At 41.0% G+C, this 20,093-nt stretch overlaps 1 protein-coding gene across 2 annotated transcripts in view; it reads left to right on the forward strand.

The window, feature by feature from the left end:
- The window catches only part of ZNRF3 (zinc and ring finger 3), a 39,924-nt gene extending 20,477 nt beyond the window's left edge, over window positions 1-19,447 (forward strand). The window contains exons 1-8 of one of the 2 annotated variants that reach the window (XM_085309736.1): window positions 3,945-4,159; window positions 4,562-4,636; window positions 8,213-8,344; window positions 9,237-9,347; window positions 10,611-10,778; window positions 12,866-12,968; window positions 13,757-15,502; window positions 16,627-19,447. In XM_085309736.1, coding sequence (XP_085165862.1) covers window positions 8,285-8,344; window positions 9,237-9,347; window positions 10,611-10,778; window positions 12,866-12,968; window positions 13,757-15,502; window positions 16,627-16,670 — 2,232 coding nt within the window. In that variant the 5' untranslated portion in view covers window positions 3,945-4,159; window positions 4,562-4,636; window positions 8,213-8,284 and the 3' untranslated portion in view covers window positions 16,671-19,447. Of the gene's footprint in view, window positions 1-3,944; window positions 4,160-4,561; window positions 4,637-8,212; window positions 8,345-9,236; window positions 9,348-10,610; window positions 10,779-12,865; window positions 12,969-13,756; window positions 15,503-16,626 lie in introns of those variants that run through there. The other variant, XM_085309735.1, reaches the window with a different exon arrangement.
- The last annotated feature ends 646 nt before the right edge of the window (window positions 19,448-20,093 follow it).

A 20,093-nucleotide genomic window follows, 5' to 3' on the forward strand; every position in this document is an offset into this window, starting at 1 on the left:
ATTTTCTCTTCTGTYTGTATTACTAATCCATGATGTTATCATGCTGTAAATGGACCTCTTCCTGTTCCTTTGACCTTCAATAATTCTAAAGATTTGTTCCTCCACTCTTGCAAGATTAGGCAGTGTAGACTGCTTCTGCATGGCCCCTCTGTTATCTGCATCCAACAAAAGTGTTGGTTGTTGCTGTCTTCTCTTCAGCCCATGTGATTCTGGCTGTATTGCAGCCGTACTACTTGAGGCACTTTGAAACCTGCAGAAGGAATCTGTGAAAGTTATCGGTGCTCAGAAGATTAGAAAAACAAAATTGGAGGGTTTTTTTGCTCCTTATGTAAGTCCAGACCTGTGAGGACCTTCCCAGTGGACTGTAATTGATACTGAGGAAGCTTAAAAGTGAGACTGAGGTAAGGAAAAGAAGACCTAATGTGTCTATAGCTATCTCCCAAGTGCACACAATGAGTGATAGGAGATTCAAGCTTTAATTTGCCTTATGCCCTTTTCTGGGCAGCAGGAGTCAGGGAGCTGGATCAGAGCTCATCTAGGAAAAGAGGGGCCTCCCTGTGAGCAGCGTGAACCTTCTTCCTATCTCAGGGACTACCAGCTGCGATCAAATGAGATGCCTACCAGAGGACTTTGTGTTGGAACCACAATGAAATTCCACCTTTGGAACTTTATTCTGAAAAATGAAAATAGAAAATGAGAATTTTTTCATCTGTGTGCACCCAGATTATTTTTGACAGCTCTCTCTTGTTGACCATCTGTGCTCTACTGGAAATGGTTTGAGAGGCTTGCTTTTTGTTTTTAAGGAAGGCAGTTCCCAACCATGCCACCTAGATATAGTGGTATGGGTTGCAAGTATAAACCATAATTTGTACAACATATTTCCCCCCCCTTTTGGTGTTACATGCTCTAGCAGTCAGATGCCCCTGTAAAAAACATAATTCCTTTCCACAAAACTTACTGTGATTCCAGGCAGTAAAATAAGGCTGTGCTTGTCAAGCAAGAAAGACAACAGGTTACTTGTCTCTATCTTACAGAGAGTTACTTTATATATAACCTGATTGTTGTACCTGGTTATTTTTGTACTTCAGGACAAAAGAATCCAATCTGCATGTAGGAGCACTTTACACAAGGAGTGAAAGTTACAGTGGTGATGCTTGTTTTTAGTGGCCATGTAGAGCAAACAGATCAGTCTGCTGCTCTGCAGGGAAAGACTGGGAGGCTGTAGTCTCTATCAGCCAAGAATGGTCATTTGAATTACTAGAAGTGCAGCTGTAACTGTTTGTGCTGCTATTTGAGAAAGGAAAAATATGGGGGTGTTGTGACAGTAATTTTTTAACTGCTGAAGAGAAATAATCTCAGCAAGTGCTGGGCCTGCACCTTTATTCTTCTGGCAGTTGCATGGGAATTGAACTGAGAAAATGCCTTTCTGTTAGTTTGACCTTAGGTATTATGATGATGAGGAATGCACTTCTAAACTTTTTTTTCTCCCTCTCTTCCAACTTGGGTCTTTTTCTTTCTTTTTTTCTTTTTTTTCTTTTTCTTTTCTTTTTGATTTAGGTTTTGGCCCTTTAAAAAAAGGGAGGGGGGTTAGGGGCAGTCTTATAAATGTTGAATGTCCTAAAATGAAAAATCACATGGTTGTTATAGTCAGGGATCACTCTCAGCAGGACTGAAGTCCCAGATCCTGGCTGGCGCAGGCAGCACTTCCACGGCTGCGGTGGCTTTTGCTGTGCCACGTGGCCTTCCCGCGGGCAGGGACGCCGGGCACCTCGGCCCTGGCCCCACGCGCACCTGCCGGCCCAGGGCAGTGGCAGCACCCTGCGCTCCTGTCAGCGTGACCGTGAGGGCCGCGCCGCGGCACCGCACGCTGGGGTGCTCCTTAGCTCTGCGCCTGGCAGCGGGGACCTGGCCGCGGTGCGGAGCGGAGGAAGGTGGCATGGGAGAGGAGAGCTGCTGGCTCTGCAGCGCCCTTCTGCGCTTGGGGCCAGCAGAAATGATGGCGCAGTTGGCTGGAGGCGCCCTTGCTCGGCCATCCCGGGGCCGAGGGGGTGGTGGCGCGGCGGCTGCCCGTGGCTTGCGCCCCGCGCGGGGCCTGCTCCCCACCTGGCGCCAGAGGGGCAGCAACAGCACAGGGCTCGCCTGGAGCCTGCTCTCAGCATGCTGCCCAGCCTGGCGTCATGGCAGCAGCCGGGCTGCCCACTGGTGTTAGAGCGTCTGCTCTGGGGGCTCTTCGCAGCTGTGCTGCTGGGGAATGTGCTGGCTTTGCCTCTGCCCTTGCTGCTAGGTGGGGAGTTAAGAAGTTACATGCGTCTGAATCTGTCTTCTGATGGCAGAAGGCAGAGCAGGTTACCATTTCCACAGAGGGTGTGAGTATCAGCACTGAGACACAGCTTGGAAGCACTGCTCTTTGCAGAGCTGTAGGACAGAACTCATCATGGGGCTTATGGCACTCAAGCTCACAGCGCTTTGTGTGGTTCAGAGGGGCTTATTTTCCATTTTAGAATGACATTCCATGCTTTTGGAGCATGGAGACACATATCTTTTGCCCTTTTTGCCTATTCATCTGCAAAAAAAGACACTACCCCCCCCCCCCTTTCCCCTACTCTGATAAATGTATGCAGGGCTGATGGTATGCTCATCCCAGTGGAATTTAGTAGTTTTACAGCACAGGGAGCACTGCGGTAATGGTGAATTATACTATTCAAGTCTTTAGAAATACCATGATATTAAGGATGGCACGTGCTAATTCTTTCTTCTGAGTATTGGCTTGTCACTCAATTGTTAGTGGGCATAAATAAAATTTACTATGAGTAAATTTATACGAGGGAGGAAAACTACAGGCAGAACAGTAGGGGAAATCTTCCTGGCAGGTGTAATTCTAAACAGTCTTACAGAAAGCATTTCAGGCTATATTACCTGGGATTTTTTTCCTGTTTCATATACAGCCTAATTTTAAGTTCAATAAATTAAAAAAAAAACTTCTCTAATAGAGTTTTTGAATTCAATTGATACTTTTCACCTCTAACTTACAATTCTGCAATGCGGAGTACGGAATACAGATTGTGTATCGTTGGTGGAAATTTAACGATAAAGTGCTGTGCTGTAAACTGCTCATTCACTGTGTACACAGAACAAAGGCTTTTTTCTGAACCAAGCTACAAATTTTCTTCAAAGATACCTTCAGAGATCAAAAGTGCCTTGCTTGTCAACTGACCATCCTGAAAGAACAATCTAAATGTCCTGAACAGTTCTGCAAGCACTGAATGTCTGTAAAAAAGTGCCTTCTGGGGAAATTTGGGTGAGCTTTCACCTCAGGGCCATGTCTCTGCCATGGAGAATGTGTACTAGATTCCTTTTAACTTTTCCTCCCCAACAGCTATTAGTGATTAGCCAGGTGTGCTGACTTCAAAGGGGATGAATGTTTGCTGGGCTGAGACAGAGACCCCTTTAGGGAGTTGGTTTCCCTCAGGTGCTGTCTGATGTGCTTTATTAGATTTAAAACGAAAACAAAATCCAGGAATAGAGCAAAGAAAGATGTTCAAACTAGCAGCCCTGTCCTGGCCAACATTTTTTTTATGAGAACACTAAGCAGTATTTTGTAATTCATCACATTTATGTATTTTTCTTATATCTCAATTTAAGTGCAGGGTCTGCTTGTCTCTGTGAAAAGCTAGGGTGCTCTTGTTTAGTTGTGATGGTGTTCACTGTCATTGCCTGGAGAAATAACTTTGCATTCTACATCCAGCGGAAGTAGTGACAGTTCTGAACAGATATTGAGAGTGTTTGCTTTATGGAGCCACTGAGCAACACTTCAGCAGAATGTACAGAGGCACACTTGCAGACATTGGTAAAAATACCATGCCCTAGCCTTGGTGGTTAAAATACTGATCTCTGAATCCTCAGAGGATTTTAGTATGTTCCAATACCTTCTCTGTGCTGTTGATGACTCCAGTTTTGAACTGTGTATTTGTATAAAAGCCTTATACTTAAAGATTTGATTTTATTTGCATAAGAAGAGTTGCATGCAAGACTTCTGACCTCTAATGGTCAGGAAGAGAAGCATCCTCTCATGAGGACAAAAATACAGGCACTTTGCAGAAGGATTGCGGTGTTCTAGATTTTGTGACTGCGAGAGAGTATGATCCAGGAGACTTAAAAGGTATAATAAACCCTATCCACCTTCATTTCCTACAATAATGAGCTTGGTTCTCTACCCTAAATGATGAGAAGGGTTGTTTTTATGGAGCTTTCAGTGTGATCTTTGAAGTAACATAGAGGAGGAAAAAATGTAATTTAAAGTGTCTGAAAGGTCTGAATCTCATTTGAATTCCTTTAAAAGCTTGGTGAGGAAGTCTGCATCGGAAGGAGCGAGCAGGGAAGACTGAATTTTAACTGCRCTCCACAGAGGTTCGGTAACTCCTATATTTGTAATTATTCTACTTTTTTTTTCTGACCACGCACTGTGAAGTTTGGTGTCTGGAGATGAGGAAGAGGAGTCATTTTTGAGGTAAGAGGCAGTCTTTTGGGGGTGAAACTGAGGATGCTGTCTTTCCTGTTACAGGCAAAACGAGCAGTGCAGCGAGGAGCCACAGCAGTCATCTTTGATGTTTCTGAAAACCCAGATGCCATTGATCAGGTATGAAGGAGGACATACCCTTATTCAGCCTCTGAGCTTGCTGTTCTTCTTAGGGCTGCTGCGGTAAGACTTGAGAGCATGCAGTGTCTCACAGCACACCTATCTGAAGACATACTGCTTCTGGCCCTGGGTAATATGGTGCTGTGGTTTTCTTATTCCTCTTTTTGGTAGGCAAGAAGCAATGGAGGTGTTGAGAATATGAAAGAAAGAGGGAAGTTTTGGAGGTATCTTTTTAGCCTGCTGATAGAACAGATTGGGATGGGGGTATTGAGAAAGGACAAAGATAGATTTTTGTGGCCTGTTAACTAGTTAAGGAAGTTCTGTTTGCCTAGCTCTAAGTACAAAATACTGTCTGTTTGGGTCTACCCAGCCTGTGGTTGATAATACTCGCTAGAAGCAGCTACTGTCAAGCAACTACTATTAAGGGTGCAAAATGACTTCCAAACCTTATTTTAAACAAGGTTCTTAAAGTTCTAAACTTTTTTGTTGTTGTTGTTTGTTTTCCCCCTCAGCTGATGATTTCTCAGCTACATCTTTGGTAGACAAGTAGGTTACATTTAGGTTAAAAATGCTGAAATGAGCATCTGTTGGATAAATGAATGCAGACCCTGTGCAATGGATGCTTTGAGAACTGTGCTTTGCATCAAGGCTACAGCCTTGATCTTACTAAAGTTCTCAGGGATATTTTTTTTCCTTGTTGTAAACAGAAAATTTATCTGCGCAAAGCTGAACTGTTTTCTTTCTCCCCCAGTATTTTCTCTGTATTACATTTTGCAGTTACTTTTAGCAGCTCTGCCCTGAACTTAGGAAGCTGAGTGACTCCCTTCCCTCTAACAGCAGCAACTGTCCTTCATTGATTCTTGATAGTAACCTCAGTGCAACTATTCTCAAAATTTGAGGAATTGGTCAAGTGGACAGTTGAAATGTTGGAGGTACAAGTAAATTGGGAAAGAGATTAGTAGCTTAGTGCAGTAACTGACGGCATAGGCTCTATTAGAGGACAAAGGAATAACTTAGGCAAACATACACAAATGAGACATGAATGACTACAGCTATCTAGCTTTCATGCTGTAACTGTTAGTTGTTTGGCTTCCTTCTCATGTTGCTCTGGAAACTTACGTTTCATGCATTTCAATTCTCAGCCAAAGTCTTCAGAACCCTTGACATGAGGGGAAAATAATTAATTTATCTTTAAAATAAGTATGATTTGTCATTTTGAGAAAGAGTTCAACAAGCAATGGCCTCTTGGCAGTCATTCCTTCTAAGAAACAAAAAAAGGTTTGCTTTTTGTGCTAAGGTGCTTTAAAGAAAGCATGTAAAACCTATTCAAGTATTTTGTCAAGATCAGGATGTATGCTAAATTGTCTTGTTGCTTAAATCTCTAAAGAAAAATGAGGTCAGGTTAGCTCTGCTTGCCAAATAGGCTGAAAGATCTCTAAAGTGCTATCCTTGAAAAAGGTATTGATTCCACTGCACCCAAATTTAAAATGTTTTTTAAGAGATAGTCTGTGCGTTGTGAGGCCTAGACTGACTGCACCCCTGAAACCTCTTTTGCTGACCCTTTTCAGAATCCAAGACTGCGATGTTGACAAAAATTGACATCCATCTTGGAACAGGATTGTGGAAAACAATGACAGCTGGATAACAATGGAGGAAAAAATAACATGAGTTGATCTGAAGTATTCTCCATTCAAATGGAAGTATCTTAGCACCTTGAGGAGAGCTGCTGCTCTAGGAAGCTCTCCCCGGTCTGCTTGTAATCAGTTAATGGAACAACTGAGAGAGAGAGAGAGAGTACCCTGAAAGGGAGAACTGGAAGATTATAAACCATGATCTGTCCTGCCCACCATTAAACAGAACGTGAAGCAGGACTTACTAGGAATTAGACAGTATGGTAGCAATATTGTTACCAAATGAAAGGACTCTGAATGTTGAAGAATTAAGTGCAAGGATTTATATGCAGATTTTTTGTTTTGTTTCCCCAATGATCTGAATATCTTTTGCTGTAGATTAAGAATGAAGCTTCATTTTTAGAAGTTGCTCTGTGAAATCTGATTTGTATACTGGTTTTACTTTCACATAGTGTGAAGAGGGGTAATGGTACTCAGCATCGTGTTTAGCAAAAGTCTAGCAGTGTGCAAAAACTACCGGGAATGCAAATAAATTATTTCCTAGACAAGAAGCCTAAAGGGAGAGAGAGAATGTGTTTGGGAACCTAAGAATAGTGATTGGATTTGACCGTAAGCCAGTAGGCCATGTAGGCGCATAGGATCCCTAGGTTGGATTCTAGTATGTGAGCTAGCTTTTAACGCTTCAGAATAATCTCTCTCACAAAATAATTTGGTCTGTTTTTCTTAAGTCCATTTAAATATTGGAAAGGTTCTGCTTTAAAGTCTCAATGAAATCTACCACCATTACCTGAATATATTAAGTAGAGTACTTGGTAAGCAGTGATAGAAATTACCACTTGGCTGGTCTATGTTTTAGCCATGCTTTAGCCAGTAGGTAAAGTATCTCTGCTATATGCTACTCTTGTTCGATGTGCTCAAACTTCTGTCATTTCATTCCTTTCCTCTGTACTATTTCTATCTGTTTGTCAGTGGATTGCTTATTTTGTATCAGTCAGTCTCTGTGTTATGATTTCTCTTTTGGATTAGAATAAGCTGTTTGAGTTTACCGTGTGTGTACCATTTGGTAGTAGAACAGTTCTCTTGTCTTGCTCTTCCTCACTCTGGTACATAGTTCAGCAGATTAGACTGGTTGCCTAGAGAAGTTTTGTAGTCTCTATTCTTGAAAATTTCAAGACCTGACTGGATAAAGCCCTGAGCAACTGGGCCTGATCTCAGAGCTGACCTTTCTTTGAGCAGGAGGTTGTACTGCAGAGATCCCTGGTAACCTGAATTTTTCTTGCATTCTATGATTTGGCCTTTCAAATAGCTGAGCTGGACCTGGAAGGCTGCTCCAGGGCAGCTTGAAATATCTACTTGTATGTCTTGGTAGCGCTAGTAGGTACTACAACCCAAATAACTGCTTGAATGAGTTTGTAGAATTAAGAACCAGCAATTAGACCTGATTAAATGGGCAAGGTACAATGAACCTAAGAGGCAGAAATTCACACTCTTGGTATGAGATTGTTCAGAAAGCATAAGAAATGTGTATGTAAATAATATAACTTCAAAGTTGAAATAACAAAAGATTCAGAAAATATGAAGTTGCAAAACTGATTTTTATTGGAATAGTGCATATTTTTATTCTTTTCTTCATTATTGGGTTTATTACTATATTAAAATATGCACTGGCCAATAATGCACCTAAAGCTGCTGTTCAGAAATAACATTTGCTTGTACTCGCATTTTAGTTCTTGTTAGTTTAAAAAAAAAAAAAAAAAAAAAAAAAAGAATTGATTCAATAGTTAAATTCAGACCTGAATATGTGAACACTTAAGAGTTGTACTAGAAAAGAACAGCTGGTGCCTGAATCATTTCCATCTTCTTACTCATTTCCTTTTTTCTCCTTTCTCCAAGAGTCATTTGTCCTGAAACATGTCTTTGAGTAGCTTATTTCTTTGTGTTCTAGCTGAACCAGGGCTCAGAAGACCCCCTGAAGAGACCAGTGGTGTATGTGAAAGGTGCTGATGCTGTTAAGCTAATGAACATAGTTAACAAGCAGAAAGTGGCACGAGCAAGGATTCAGCATCGCGCCCCACGGGTGAGACTTTAAGAAACTTTATCTAGATACTACATGTATTCTTACACTGCTGCTTTTTCATGCAGTGCTTGTTAACTGCAGTGATTGTGAAGATGTTGTTTAATGCACCCTGTGAGCACTAATAGATGTGAAATTCTATTCTACATTCTAAATAGAATTAAGTAACTACATCAGGCAAGTAACGACATCCTCAGTGTGACCTCAGTACCTTTCATAAGGATCCTTTTTAATTTGTTAATGGCCAACTATTTTATGTAATAATTTTCCTTTTTCTTAAAATAATTATTGCGCACTCAAGTTCAGATTTGTAAGAAAGTCTTCCCAGTGTTAATTAGTAATTCTTATGTAGTATTTTGAATATGAGTTAATTTGGTATCTAAAAATTATATAAAATAATTTTCTTGACTTATTTTTTTCCTCAGGAACACTTCTTATATGTCAGTCATTACCCAGTTTCCATTTCATTTTATTGTATTCTGTGGAATTCTCTTAAGAAATAGAAAGTGTATGAGAAGTGGCAATTTGCTGAAGATTCACTTTTTTTTTTTGCTTCCATATTATATGCAAGCAAACCAATAATCCATGAAAAGTTGTATGAGTTTGATTCATTTGGGGAAAAATGACTTTTGTAGGATCAGTTCAGAGATGCTATAAAACTGACATCCCATGACTGGCAGTCTCTATTTCAGTCACTTGCAATAAAGTATGAATGCTTGTTTTTTTTTCCCCATAGAATCATAGTGAATGAGCAAGACAGTGTGTGCTTTGACTTTTGCCATTGGCACAGTGTACATGTAAACTGACCACTGAGAGAGCAGAGAGAAGAAAGGAACAATAGATTTGAATATGATCTAGAGAGAAGAAAAATAATATTTTTGTTTTAATTTTTAAGCAACCCACAGAGTACTTTGATATGGGAATTTTCCTGGCCTTTTTTGTGGTTGTCTCTCTTGTTTGCCTCATTCTTCTTGTCAAGATCAAACTGAAACAGCGTCGTAGTCAGGTAAGACCAGTGGCTATATATTCACTGAATACTGAAAGTTAGCGGTCTCTTACTTTTTTTTGTAGAACTTTCACTACTTCTGAAATGCAGGACATTGATTTAGAATAACCATCTTTGTGGAAAGGGTGTTTTCCATGGATGCAGAGCTTTTGAAAAGATTTGGAAATGCCTTTGAAGGAGATCTGCATTGACCTATGATGCCTGAGTTAATTCTTGAAATGAAAAGGATATGGAAGCAGTGGATTTAGAAATGTCTTTGGAAAGGGAGAGTATTTCTAGTTGCTGAGAAGTTGATTATTAGTAGCATTGGTGTACTTCAAAAGAAGTCCCCAGTCTTGCTGTTTTGTGGAAGGAGTATCAGAATTACAAAGAAATTGCAGTTCTTACCAATAGAATGATATCCTTTGATTCTTAATGGGAGAAGGCTGCAAGATAAGTTTGGTTACAAATAATTCTAGATGAGATATTTTCATATTTTCCTGTCAGACATGAAAGGGAAAGCAAATGGAAGCTAATAGACTTTGCAGCTTGTAGTTGTAGGCTGTCCAGTATACGTACATATGTATGTATGTGTGTAAGAGGAATACGAAGCACTGTAGATGCTTAGAGCTCTTCACTTGCACATCTTGCAGAGTAATCCAAGATACTATGGGCCAACAGCACATAGCAGAAGTGTTAGAAAGGGAAATGATGGATTCTATAGTAAAACAAAAACAATTCGCTGTCTTTCCAGACTTTCATTGTTGATGTTCATAAACTTAATTTTGAGGGGGGAGGAGACTGAAATGATATAGCTAGTTTAGTAACATTTTATTTTAATTCTTGTCTGAAGTACTGCCTCTGGTAATATGGTGGTAATACCATAATGGGACATTACAGACAATATTAACAGATTTAAAAAAAAAAAAAAAGTTTCTCACCAAGTCCTATACGATGCCTTAAATGGTTGCTCTCTATCAGTTAAGCTATCTCAGTGTATCCCAATTGTGTGTACCTTTACTCTGTTTCAATTTGAATTAACTCATCGTGCTCACTTATRCAGGTGGCATACATTCTTTTCATGAGGCTTCTGATCTAAACTCTAGTTAACCTTCTCTCTGCTTAGTTTTTGAAATTGTACATCAGTCTGAACCTGATGTGGTTTGGTAAGATATGTTAATTTGATTGATATGATGGTGTTTCTCTGTTCCTGCAATTCAACATGCTGCAGTGTTGCCTTCCTTTTTTTTTTTTTTTTTGCTTGTTTCTTTTTTCCTTTTGTAGAGTTCTATGAACAGGCTTGCAGTGCAAGCACTGGAAAAAATGGAAACCAGGAAGTTTAAGTCCAAAATTAAGGGACACCGGGAAGGTAGCTGTGGAGCACTGGACACACTCAGTAGCAGTTCTACCTCTGACTGTGCTATCTGCTTGGAGAAGTACATTGATGGAGAGGTAAAGGATAAATAGTTTTTTCAATCTGGTTGAGAGTATGGCTGAATTTTTAGCACTGTGTCAAGCAGCTGACTGTTGGGTGCATAGTGCAGTGAGGCTGAGGATTGCTAGACTAGTTGCATTGAGTAGCCTACTCAGAAACAGCCTTAACTGCATTCTGCAGCTCCCAAAGGAAATCTCAAGGGCTTTCCCATGCAGCAGAGCTAGAGTTGAGGAATCTTATTCCATATATATGCTTTACAAGTACCTTCTTCACATTCATTTTGTGAGGAGGTACTTAAAGATGTCAGGGCTTCTTAAACATTTAGAGCTCATTATTTTTAGCAAATGCTGTGCTATCCAACATGATGGTGTATGCAAACAGCCGTGGATGAAAGAGACATTTGTCCTTTGCTTCTCAGGCTCTGATGGTATCTTTAAAGTGTCAGGTACACAGCACTGCTGGGAAACCAGAGGAAGAAGAGGCTCCAAAAGGCTTTCAATTCCTCAGTTAACATCTCTGTGTTGATGGTGGTTGCCTCTTTTGGCATAATGCCGCTAAGAGGAAGCAGTGAAGGGTATGAAATAGAAAGTAGTCCCCCTAGAACAAAAACAATCAACATTTACAGCTTTAAACTTCCATATAAAAAGTGATTAGTGGGCATGTTTTTTTTTGAAGTGGTTCTTTTCAGACAATAGAAAGTATCAACTGTGTCAATTTCTGAGGGCTGCAAGCTCCCAGCAGAGAGTTGATGAAGTTGACTGATGGGAAATTCCTTAGAGGAGCAAGAATGAGGGCAAACAAAAGTTTCAGGACAGTACAAAGCTGACTGGACAAGAAATTTGTGTGTGAACTTCAATGTGAAGTGATGCACATATGTGAAGCTACCATAGGTTGCACATATGTGAAGCTACCATATGTTCTTCTCTGTGTATGGTGATCCATTCTGAGCTGAGCATTATTATTCGGGAACAAGTTCTTGAGGCTGTAATAGGGATCTCTGAGTTTGTCGCAGTCAAAAAAGGCAAATCAAATAGTAGGAATGAGAAGAGGAAAGTCTAGAGAACAGAACAGAAAACACAATTATGCCACTTCATAAGTTCAGGGTTGTGTTCTCATTGAATACTGTGTACACGTGTGTGCACTTCTGATCCCCTCATTTCAGGAAAGATGTGCTGGAAATGAAGATGCTTCAGAAAAGGGCAGTCACAGAGAGATCAAAGATTCAGAATGGTTTATTTGAAAGGAGTGACTAAGTGGGTAGGACTATTTAGTCCTGATCTGGAAAGAAACATGATGCCAAGGAGAGGGTGTTTGATAGAATCATGAATGGAGAGCATGAACAGGAATCAGATGTTCATTGTTTGCCAGTACAAGATTGGGGGCAATTAAATGAAGCTGGCAGGACCCAATCTGAAACAAAATGTTGTGGTTCTCCTCCAGCAGGTAATAGTCTTTTGGAACTCCTTTGCCAAAGCATGTTACAAATGCAAAGCCCTGAGTCAAGGAGAGATTCAGCAGTGCTTGGAAGAAAGATTTGCTGAGAATTTTTGAATAGGCAGATACTCAGTAGGCTTAGAAAATACCATAAACAGATAATAGCTGAAGGATAAGAGTGCTGGGCAAAGTATCATGTATACTTTCTTGTTTGTTCTTTTCCCTGTGGATTTGCCATGGCTGCAAGTTGGAGATAAGATACAGCATTACTGACTGTTAAATGGACTCCTGCATGCACACACTCTCCCTCCCTCTTTAAGTTCATGGACTGTATTAAGGAAAACTTTAATGATGGGCTCCTTCAAAGTGTTAGGGCAGAGATACATAACAAGTAATGTCCTAAAGATATGTAGGATGGCTGTATAGAGTTTTAACATGTCTGCAGACCGTTCTCTTAGTGACTACTGAATCACTAATCATTGTGTTCTTGGCTGTGTTGAAACAGATGGCATTTCTTCCTTCTTAATCACTTGTTTTGAGGCTAGGTAATTGATCTGTGTAGTACCTAGATTGGAGGAATAAATGAATATAGATAGGAATAAGCTGGGAGGATGTGAGAATTTACTTCCTTAGGAAGCAGCATTTCTTTATGTTCCTTTTGTTACTGTAGGAGCTGCGTGTCATTCCTTGCACTCACCGATTTCACAAGAAATGTGTGGATCCATGGCTACTGCAGCATCATACTTGCCCTCACTGCCGCCATAACATTATAGGTAAGTGCTGACACTCACTTGTGAGCACAGATGCTCAGTTGTGTGGCCCATTTTGGACTTCACAGCTTGCACACAAGATGAAACAGAAATTGTGTCAGTATGTAAATCTCCACAGAGCCTATAGTCCTTGCTGTAATGCAACCCTAGTTAGGGATGGCAAGCTCTTTAAAAATGACTGCATGCCCTGAAAAAATGGGTCACGTTTCTGATTTTCCTTTGCTCTGGGCCCTATGCCCTGCAGAGGGCAGCGTTGATCTGCCTCTGAATGGCAGGACAAGTAAGACATTTTCTCTTCATAAATTTGAAGAAAAGGAAGTGCATTGGTTTTGATTTCTTTTTTTTCTTTTTAACTTGGAATGTGGTTTGACATACTTGCCTTCTCCTTCTTTCAATTCTTGTGACTTACATGTGTATTAACAGAAAACATTTTCATGTAAGGTGAAAACTCATGATTCTGAGCCTTACTCTGAACCTGCAAGATTGGGAATGCTGCGTAAGTAGTAGTCTTTGCATGTAGAAGAACAGTATCTGCAGTCATTTCATTACTATTTGTTTCCTAACAAATACATTTAAGTGTTTCAGAAGCTTCCCAACAGAGGCACTTGACTGACTTTGAGTTGTTCTCTTTAACAAGTTGGTACTTTTTTAAAAAAAAAAAATAAAATAAAATAAAAAAAAATCGTGCCCTAAATTAAATCTAGAACCAAATATCTGTCATTCCTATGTAAAGTATTTTCCTTTTTACTCCTTCCTATCTTCACTTCTCCATCCTTATTTCTCCCATTCAGAACAGAAGAAGGGAAGTGCAGGTCCAGTCTGTCTGGAACCCACCAACACAGCACGTAGCCGACAGCAGAGGGTGATTCTACCTGTACACTACCCAGGCCGAGTGCACAGAGCAAACCAGATTACAGCATATCCCACCCGGACAAGTATGGACCCACGTGGAAACCCTATCACGGTACTTACAGTTGACCAGCATGGTGAACAAAGCCTCTACCCAGCCCAGTCCTCAGCCTATGTCCGAAGTTATCAGCCAATTCATTTGGACCATGCTTTAAACACACATCACTGTAGCCTGGAACATAGGGCTTACTCTCCAGCTCATACCTTCCGAAGACCCAAATTCAGTGGACACAACTTTTCCAAAGCAGCATGCTTTTCCCAGTACGAGACCATGTATCAGCACTACTACTTCCAAGGCCTTAGTTACCCTGAGCAAGATGGACAGCCTCCAGCTGGCATTTCCTCAAAGGGTCTTTCCCGTGCCTTCCAGCCTGGTAGCAGCATGCTTTTCCCTCCTGTGGTACATGTAGTGCCCTCATCCCATTTGGAGAGTGGCAGTACCTCCAGCTTTAGCTGCTATCATGGTCATCGTTCAGTGTGCAGTGGATATTTGGCTGACTGTCCTGGGAGTGACAGCAGCAGCAGCAGTTCTGGTCAGTGCCACTGCTCCTCTAGTGATTCCATGATTGACTGCACTGAGGTCAGCAACCAGGGGGTTTATGGGAGCTGTTCCACCTTTCGTAGCTCCTTGAGCAGTGACTATGACCCTTACATTTACCGCAGTAAGAGCCCTTGCCGAGTCGGTGAGGTTGGTGGTGCAAACAGGGGTGCAATTGTTCTCTTGGAGGGCCCCTGTCAGGACGAGCTTCCAGCTCGTGGTCACAGTCTGGTGAGTGCTGACTGCCGGCCTGTGCCAGCTTCTTCCTCAGGGGACCAACTGTCTAATTGCAGCATGGATATGAACTATAGCAGTAATTCCTCACTAGAGCACAGGGATCCAAATGGGACTACCTCAGAGGGAGGACCTGAGGCCACTCCTGGTGCTGCCTTGGATATTAAAAGGAACTGGAAGAATCCAGAGTTAGCAGAGCCACTTATGGAGCAAGCATGTTCCTGCTGCTTTGAACTCCAGCACTCTGCCCTGGAGCCTAGCAATGGGGCAGCTGACCGTAGTGCACTCTTCCTTAGCTCTCCGCTGTGGGGGGCATGTGGCCCAGGGATGGAGCCACAGTCAGGGAGCACACAGGGCTTGTACAGTATTAACTCAGACCACTTGCATAGGACAGATGGGGTAAAATACGAGGGGTTGCCCTGCTGCTTCTACGAAGAGAAGCAGGTAGCCTGTAGTAGCAACCATGGCAGTGGAGGTGGTGGCTGCTATACAGAAGACTATGCAGTGAATGTAAAGTACACACTTCCTGATGACACTCTGCCAAGTTGCTATAAAGGTGTATGTGATCTGGGTCAGCGCATTCCCATCATTCCTGAAGACAGAGACTGTGAGCTGATCCTACCTGCAAAGTGCCAAGGGACCTACACAGGAGGCTGTAGTTCCTGGGATGGGACACCTGAGATAGATACTTACCTGCATTGCCAAGGTTTAGCAGAGGTACAGGATGAAAGGGATGTATGTTATGAGGCATCATCTTTCCTGCGGCAGAATTTCTCTCAGGAGGAGGAAGCCAGAATGCTCTTTCATAGTCCTACTTTGAACTCTCAGAAGCTGATGGTGACCACAACAGCCACAGGTAATACATGTACTTTTTTTGATTACTCAGTAACTTTCTGTTCTAGCATATCGAACACAAGATCCCTGCCAGCTGCCCAGGTATATTATGCACCTGTAGAGGTTACTGCCATCCTTTACCTAAGAGCAAGTTACTGACTAATCTTCCACCCAACAGTGTTGCTTCATTCTCTTGTTACTATTGCTCCTTTGGCTATAGCTAGATGGATAGATGATGATAGCTTACTGCCTAACCCTCTTCAGAGCTTCCATACTCATCTTTTAAGGGGGTGAGAAGGAGGGGGGGAAAATGTATCTGCTAATACCAGGCCCCCATTAAAATTTTCACAGCCAGGGACACTGAAACAGTCCTTGCAGCTGTGGTCAGTTTGAATGGAAAGTGCCAGAGTAGGCAAGGGCAGAGGGATTGGGAGGGAACTGACGAGCTGGAGGATAAAATTAGAATGAAGAACTTGAGATATGTGAATATGTGGAAAGATCTCTGCCATGGCTTACATAAGCAATACTTCATTCTTTTTTTTTTTTTTTTCCCCCACTTACCTGCCTTGCCATTTTTTTAAGGGTATTCATAGGATACCTCAGATTTGAAGAGACCTCAGAAGGTCATTGAGCCCAAACTTCTGCTCAGAGTTGGGCTAGCTTTGAGATCAGACCAGGTTACTCAGGGCTTTATCTAGTCATATCTTGACAGCCTCCAAGGATGTAGACTGCACAGTCTCTCTGGGCCTCTTTTCCAGTGCTCAACTGTTTTCATGGTGAAAAGATTTTCCATATATCTAGTCTGAACGTCCCTTGTTTCCATTTATTCCTGTTGCCTCCAATCCACCATGCACCAAAGAGCACAGTTCCTTCTCCTTCACAGCCTCTACACAGGTATTGGAAGGCTGCTATGGGATTCCCCCTAAAGCCTTCTCTTCTGCAGGTTCAACAAGCCCCATTCCCTCAGCATGTTCTTACAGGGCAAGTGCCTTAGCCCTCTGAGCATCTTGATGGCTTTCTGCTGAACTTGCAGATCGATGAACAATTGATCAATGTCTTTCGCATATTGGAGGTCTCAAAACGGGATGCAGTATTCTAAATGCAGTGCTCCTTAGTTTTAACCAGTAATGTTGTTTTATCCATCAGGTGCTGGATCTCATCCTTTGGAGAGAAGCCAAATCAGTGACTAGATCTGTCCAGACTGCCACAGGTGGAGAAGTGGAGCTTATCAGAGACTCCAAATTCTCTTGGACTTCAAAATCATTTAAGCTTTGACAAACACAAAAGTGGTAATGTGGAGAAGTCCCTCCCCCACTTTCTGTTCCTCTGCATCCATATCAGCCTGATTGTCTCCTTTCTCTCTTTTGCCTGAAGCTTTCAGGCCTGCATTGGTGTGCAAAGCCTGTGTGGGGCATGGTGTAGAGCATCTCTGAGCTCTAGTGCCATATCTATATTAATGACAAAGTGTTATTTATATTTTCTTTTTAGAAGTGACCGTGTTAGCGCTTGCTGAGAGGTAACATGGTGTATTAAATAAGCCAGGCTATGTGTAGATGCTGTTATCTCCTACTTAAAGGAGTCCAGCCTTTGATAAGCTCAGGGCTACACCTGCCTTAGAAACCAGATAGCACCTTGAATTAAAGTAGTCTAGAGGGGTACAGCTGCTGAACAGATGCTCAGATACTGACTCTTCCTAGTAGCAAATCCTAGTAGCCAGCAAGTTATATGAGACAGTTGGAGGGAGATGAAGCATTGGACTGTATCCTTCCTTCCCCACCTCCACCAACCTTCTTTCATGCTGCTCTGATGATTTGGCTAGGGAGGGTCTCCTGCCATTATGATTAATTTTAAGAGTGGGGATAGGGAAACTGGTAGCTCAGTGTTTTCATTCCCACTTCCTGCTAAAGCATGGACCTCTGTACCTTCTGACTGGTGAAGAATGCTGGGGACCCATCAAAGGGGTATTGGAAGGAAATGCTTAGAAAGGGTAATAGCTTTGTACATAATGAATCTTGCCTTCCAAAGGCAGCTTTTTCAGGCATTCAGAGCCCTTGTTATGGTTGCTCCCTGGTGAGAAATGCTGGCATATGCAGGAAAACAGAGCTTGCAGGGGGCCTCTAGCTTGCCTGGATCTTTTTGGCAATAGGGCAAATGGTGTCTTGTTTCCCCACAGACTGCAAGCATGCCTAATGAAACCAGTGCTTTTCACCTGTTGTGCATATGGGAAAGTGAGGACTTGCTTTAGTGATTGTTTCCTTCTTTGCTGTGGTTGATATAGCTTCCATAGATCAACCTGTTCTAAAGGTTTCTTGGGCCCAGCCAGTTGTGCTTCATTGTGACTTTGTATACAGAATGCTTTCTGTACCCCATTAGTCTGGGCGCATACTTTTCTTGTTCTTGTACTAGTGGGGATGTTTGTTATCATGAGATAATGAATATCTCACTTCTGATAGCAATTGTTTCCTGTGGAAACAGCAGCTTCTGAGTAAGAGGCTACCATAGCATGGTTTAAATTGCCTGTCATGCTGCATGTGCCTGAGGACACAGTATCATCCTGTCTGGTGTATTCACAGCAGGAATTCTCCTAAAGGGAAACTAATTAGTTAATACCCACCGTGTCAATCTTATGAAAAGATTTTTCCAAAGTTCAGTACACTTTGAAGATATTTAAAAAATATTAAGGAGAGATGTATACTCCCTGTTACATTTTCTACCAAAACACAGTCCTTGATAGCACTGGACTAATTGTGAGAAGCAGAAAAGTTATCGTTTGCTTTATAGTTCCAAAAGAAATTCTTCAAAAGAAGGAAGCACCTAAGAAATAACATAAACTGTTTGCTTTGAGTAATCAATAGCTAAGAGAAAAATAAAACTATTTAAAGAAACCCACATTGGAACTCTAACTACCACGTCAGCTGTTCTGAGAATTAATGCAAGATAAAATAAAAATTACAATAAACACATTTTCTGTGTATAAACATAAAGCTATTCATTCACTTAATGATTATAGTGAGTGGTATGTTTCGGGGAATAAACTCTAAAGTTTTTTTTTTTTTTTTTTGGTAGTCTTGCCTTACTGCTCCCTCCTCTCAAAAGAAATGCATTTTAGAAGCTATGGTATATTACTGTTGTTTTCCTATTTGGTGTATTGTGAGGCACTGTCCAAGGCCACTAAGATGCATTGTACTCTGTAACTACACAGCATGTTGTGGTAAAATGCAGTTGTAAAAAAGCTATTTTGAATGTTCTGGCTTACGATTTTCCTGAGCATACTGGTCTCATTCACATGTCGTGGAAATTTCTGCCAGTACAATAATGTCTACAGGCCTTACTATAAAGATATCCTACACCTGTTTTGGTTTTATATTCAACATTTAGTTAATTCTCTGCTACCTATATGTCCATACAGACTTATATGGACATATAATAGATGGCCATGATAGATGTTTTTATAACAAAACGCCTTTCTATAACTTACATGAACCGTTGTCATTGTGTTTGGCTCAAGAGGCACTATTTAAAATGTTTTTAATTAAAGTTATCTTATAGCACTTAAAATTGTTTTGTATAAAATTTGCTGTAAAATTTGTAATATGGTCAAAGGGCTTTCTCCTTCATTACCATTTTTTAAAATGTTTTAAAAGCTAGAAAACATCTTGTATATATTCTGTATATGTATAACAGCACATTTCACTTATGGAAATATGTTCTCAGAATATTTATTTACTAATATATTTATCTTAAGCCATGTCCTATGTTGAGTGTGTGACATTATTGTAATAATCATTGAAAATCACTAACACGAGGCCCTGTAAATACATGATAATTGCACACAAAGATTTTACAGTACTTGCCGACCAAAAATTATCTAAGAAAAATTGTAGTTATCTGCAGTTTTGTAAGAAAGTGTACAAATGTCTGTATAAAAAAAGCAAAAACACACAAAAATACAGTTTTATTGCATATACATGTGGAAGTTGTCCTTCTTGTTAGTGGGAAAGGACACAGATAGCTGTGTTTCTCAACATACAGCCCTAGATGCACTGAAATGAATTGTTATCAGCAATAATCACGTTTGTATTTAAAAAATAGATATCTATGCATACACACACACACACACACACACACACACACACACACACACACATACAGATCCTAGCAAAAATTATTGTAATAGAAAGTTTAGAAGTACTTTTTCTGGAGCCAACCCATAATGTTCTGTCTTAGGACCATTCAGTTTTCAGGCAACTGCTTAAAATTCACTTTTCACAACCTCGACAGGCAGTGAGTTATCAGCAAATGTTAAAATACAAAGATCTATACATAATTAAAAAAAATCTGACTTTAGCTAGCTGCTTTATACTAACCTGTTCCTTACTTTTTCATACTTCACTTTGAATATATCAGACTTGGACAATTTTTGCCCAAGGGAGACTCTTGTCTTTAGAGCAAATGTGCCATATTTGGATATCAAACTTTTTTTTTAAACTGGTATATTATGCTTAGGGTAAAGCCAGCACTTGAAAATCTTGGTTGCTTCCCTAATATTGTCCTCAGGTAGTCTTACGTAGTTATTTGAGGCTGTCTGTTGCTTCAGAGTCCCTGCTTTCCTG

Source organism: Rhea americana, unplaced genomic scaffold (assembly GCF_003343005.1).
Source record: "Rhea americana isolate MKP2758 unplaced genomic scaffold, rheAme1 scaffold_301, whole genome shotgun sequence".
Classification (NCBI taxonomy): domain Eukaryota; kingdom Metazoa; phylum Chordata; class Aves; order Rheiformes; family Rheidae; genus Rhea; species Rhea americana.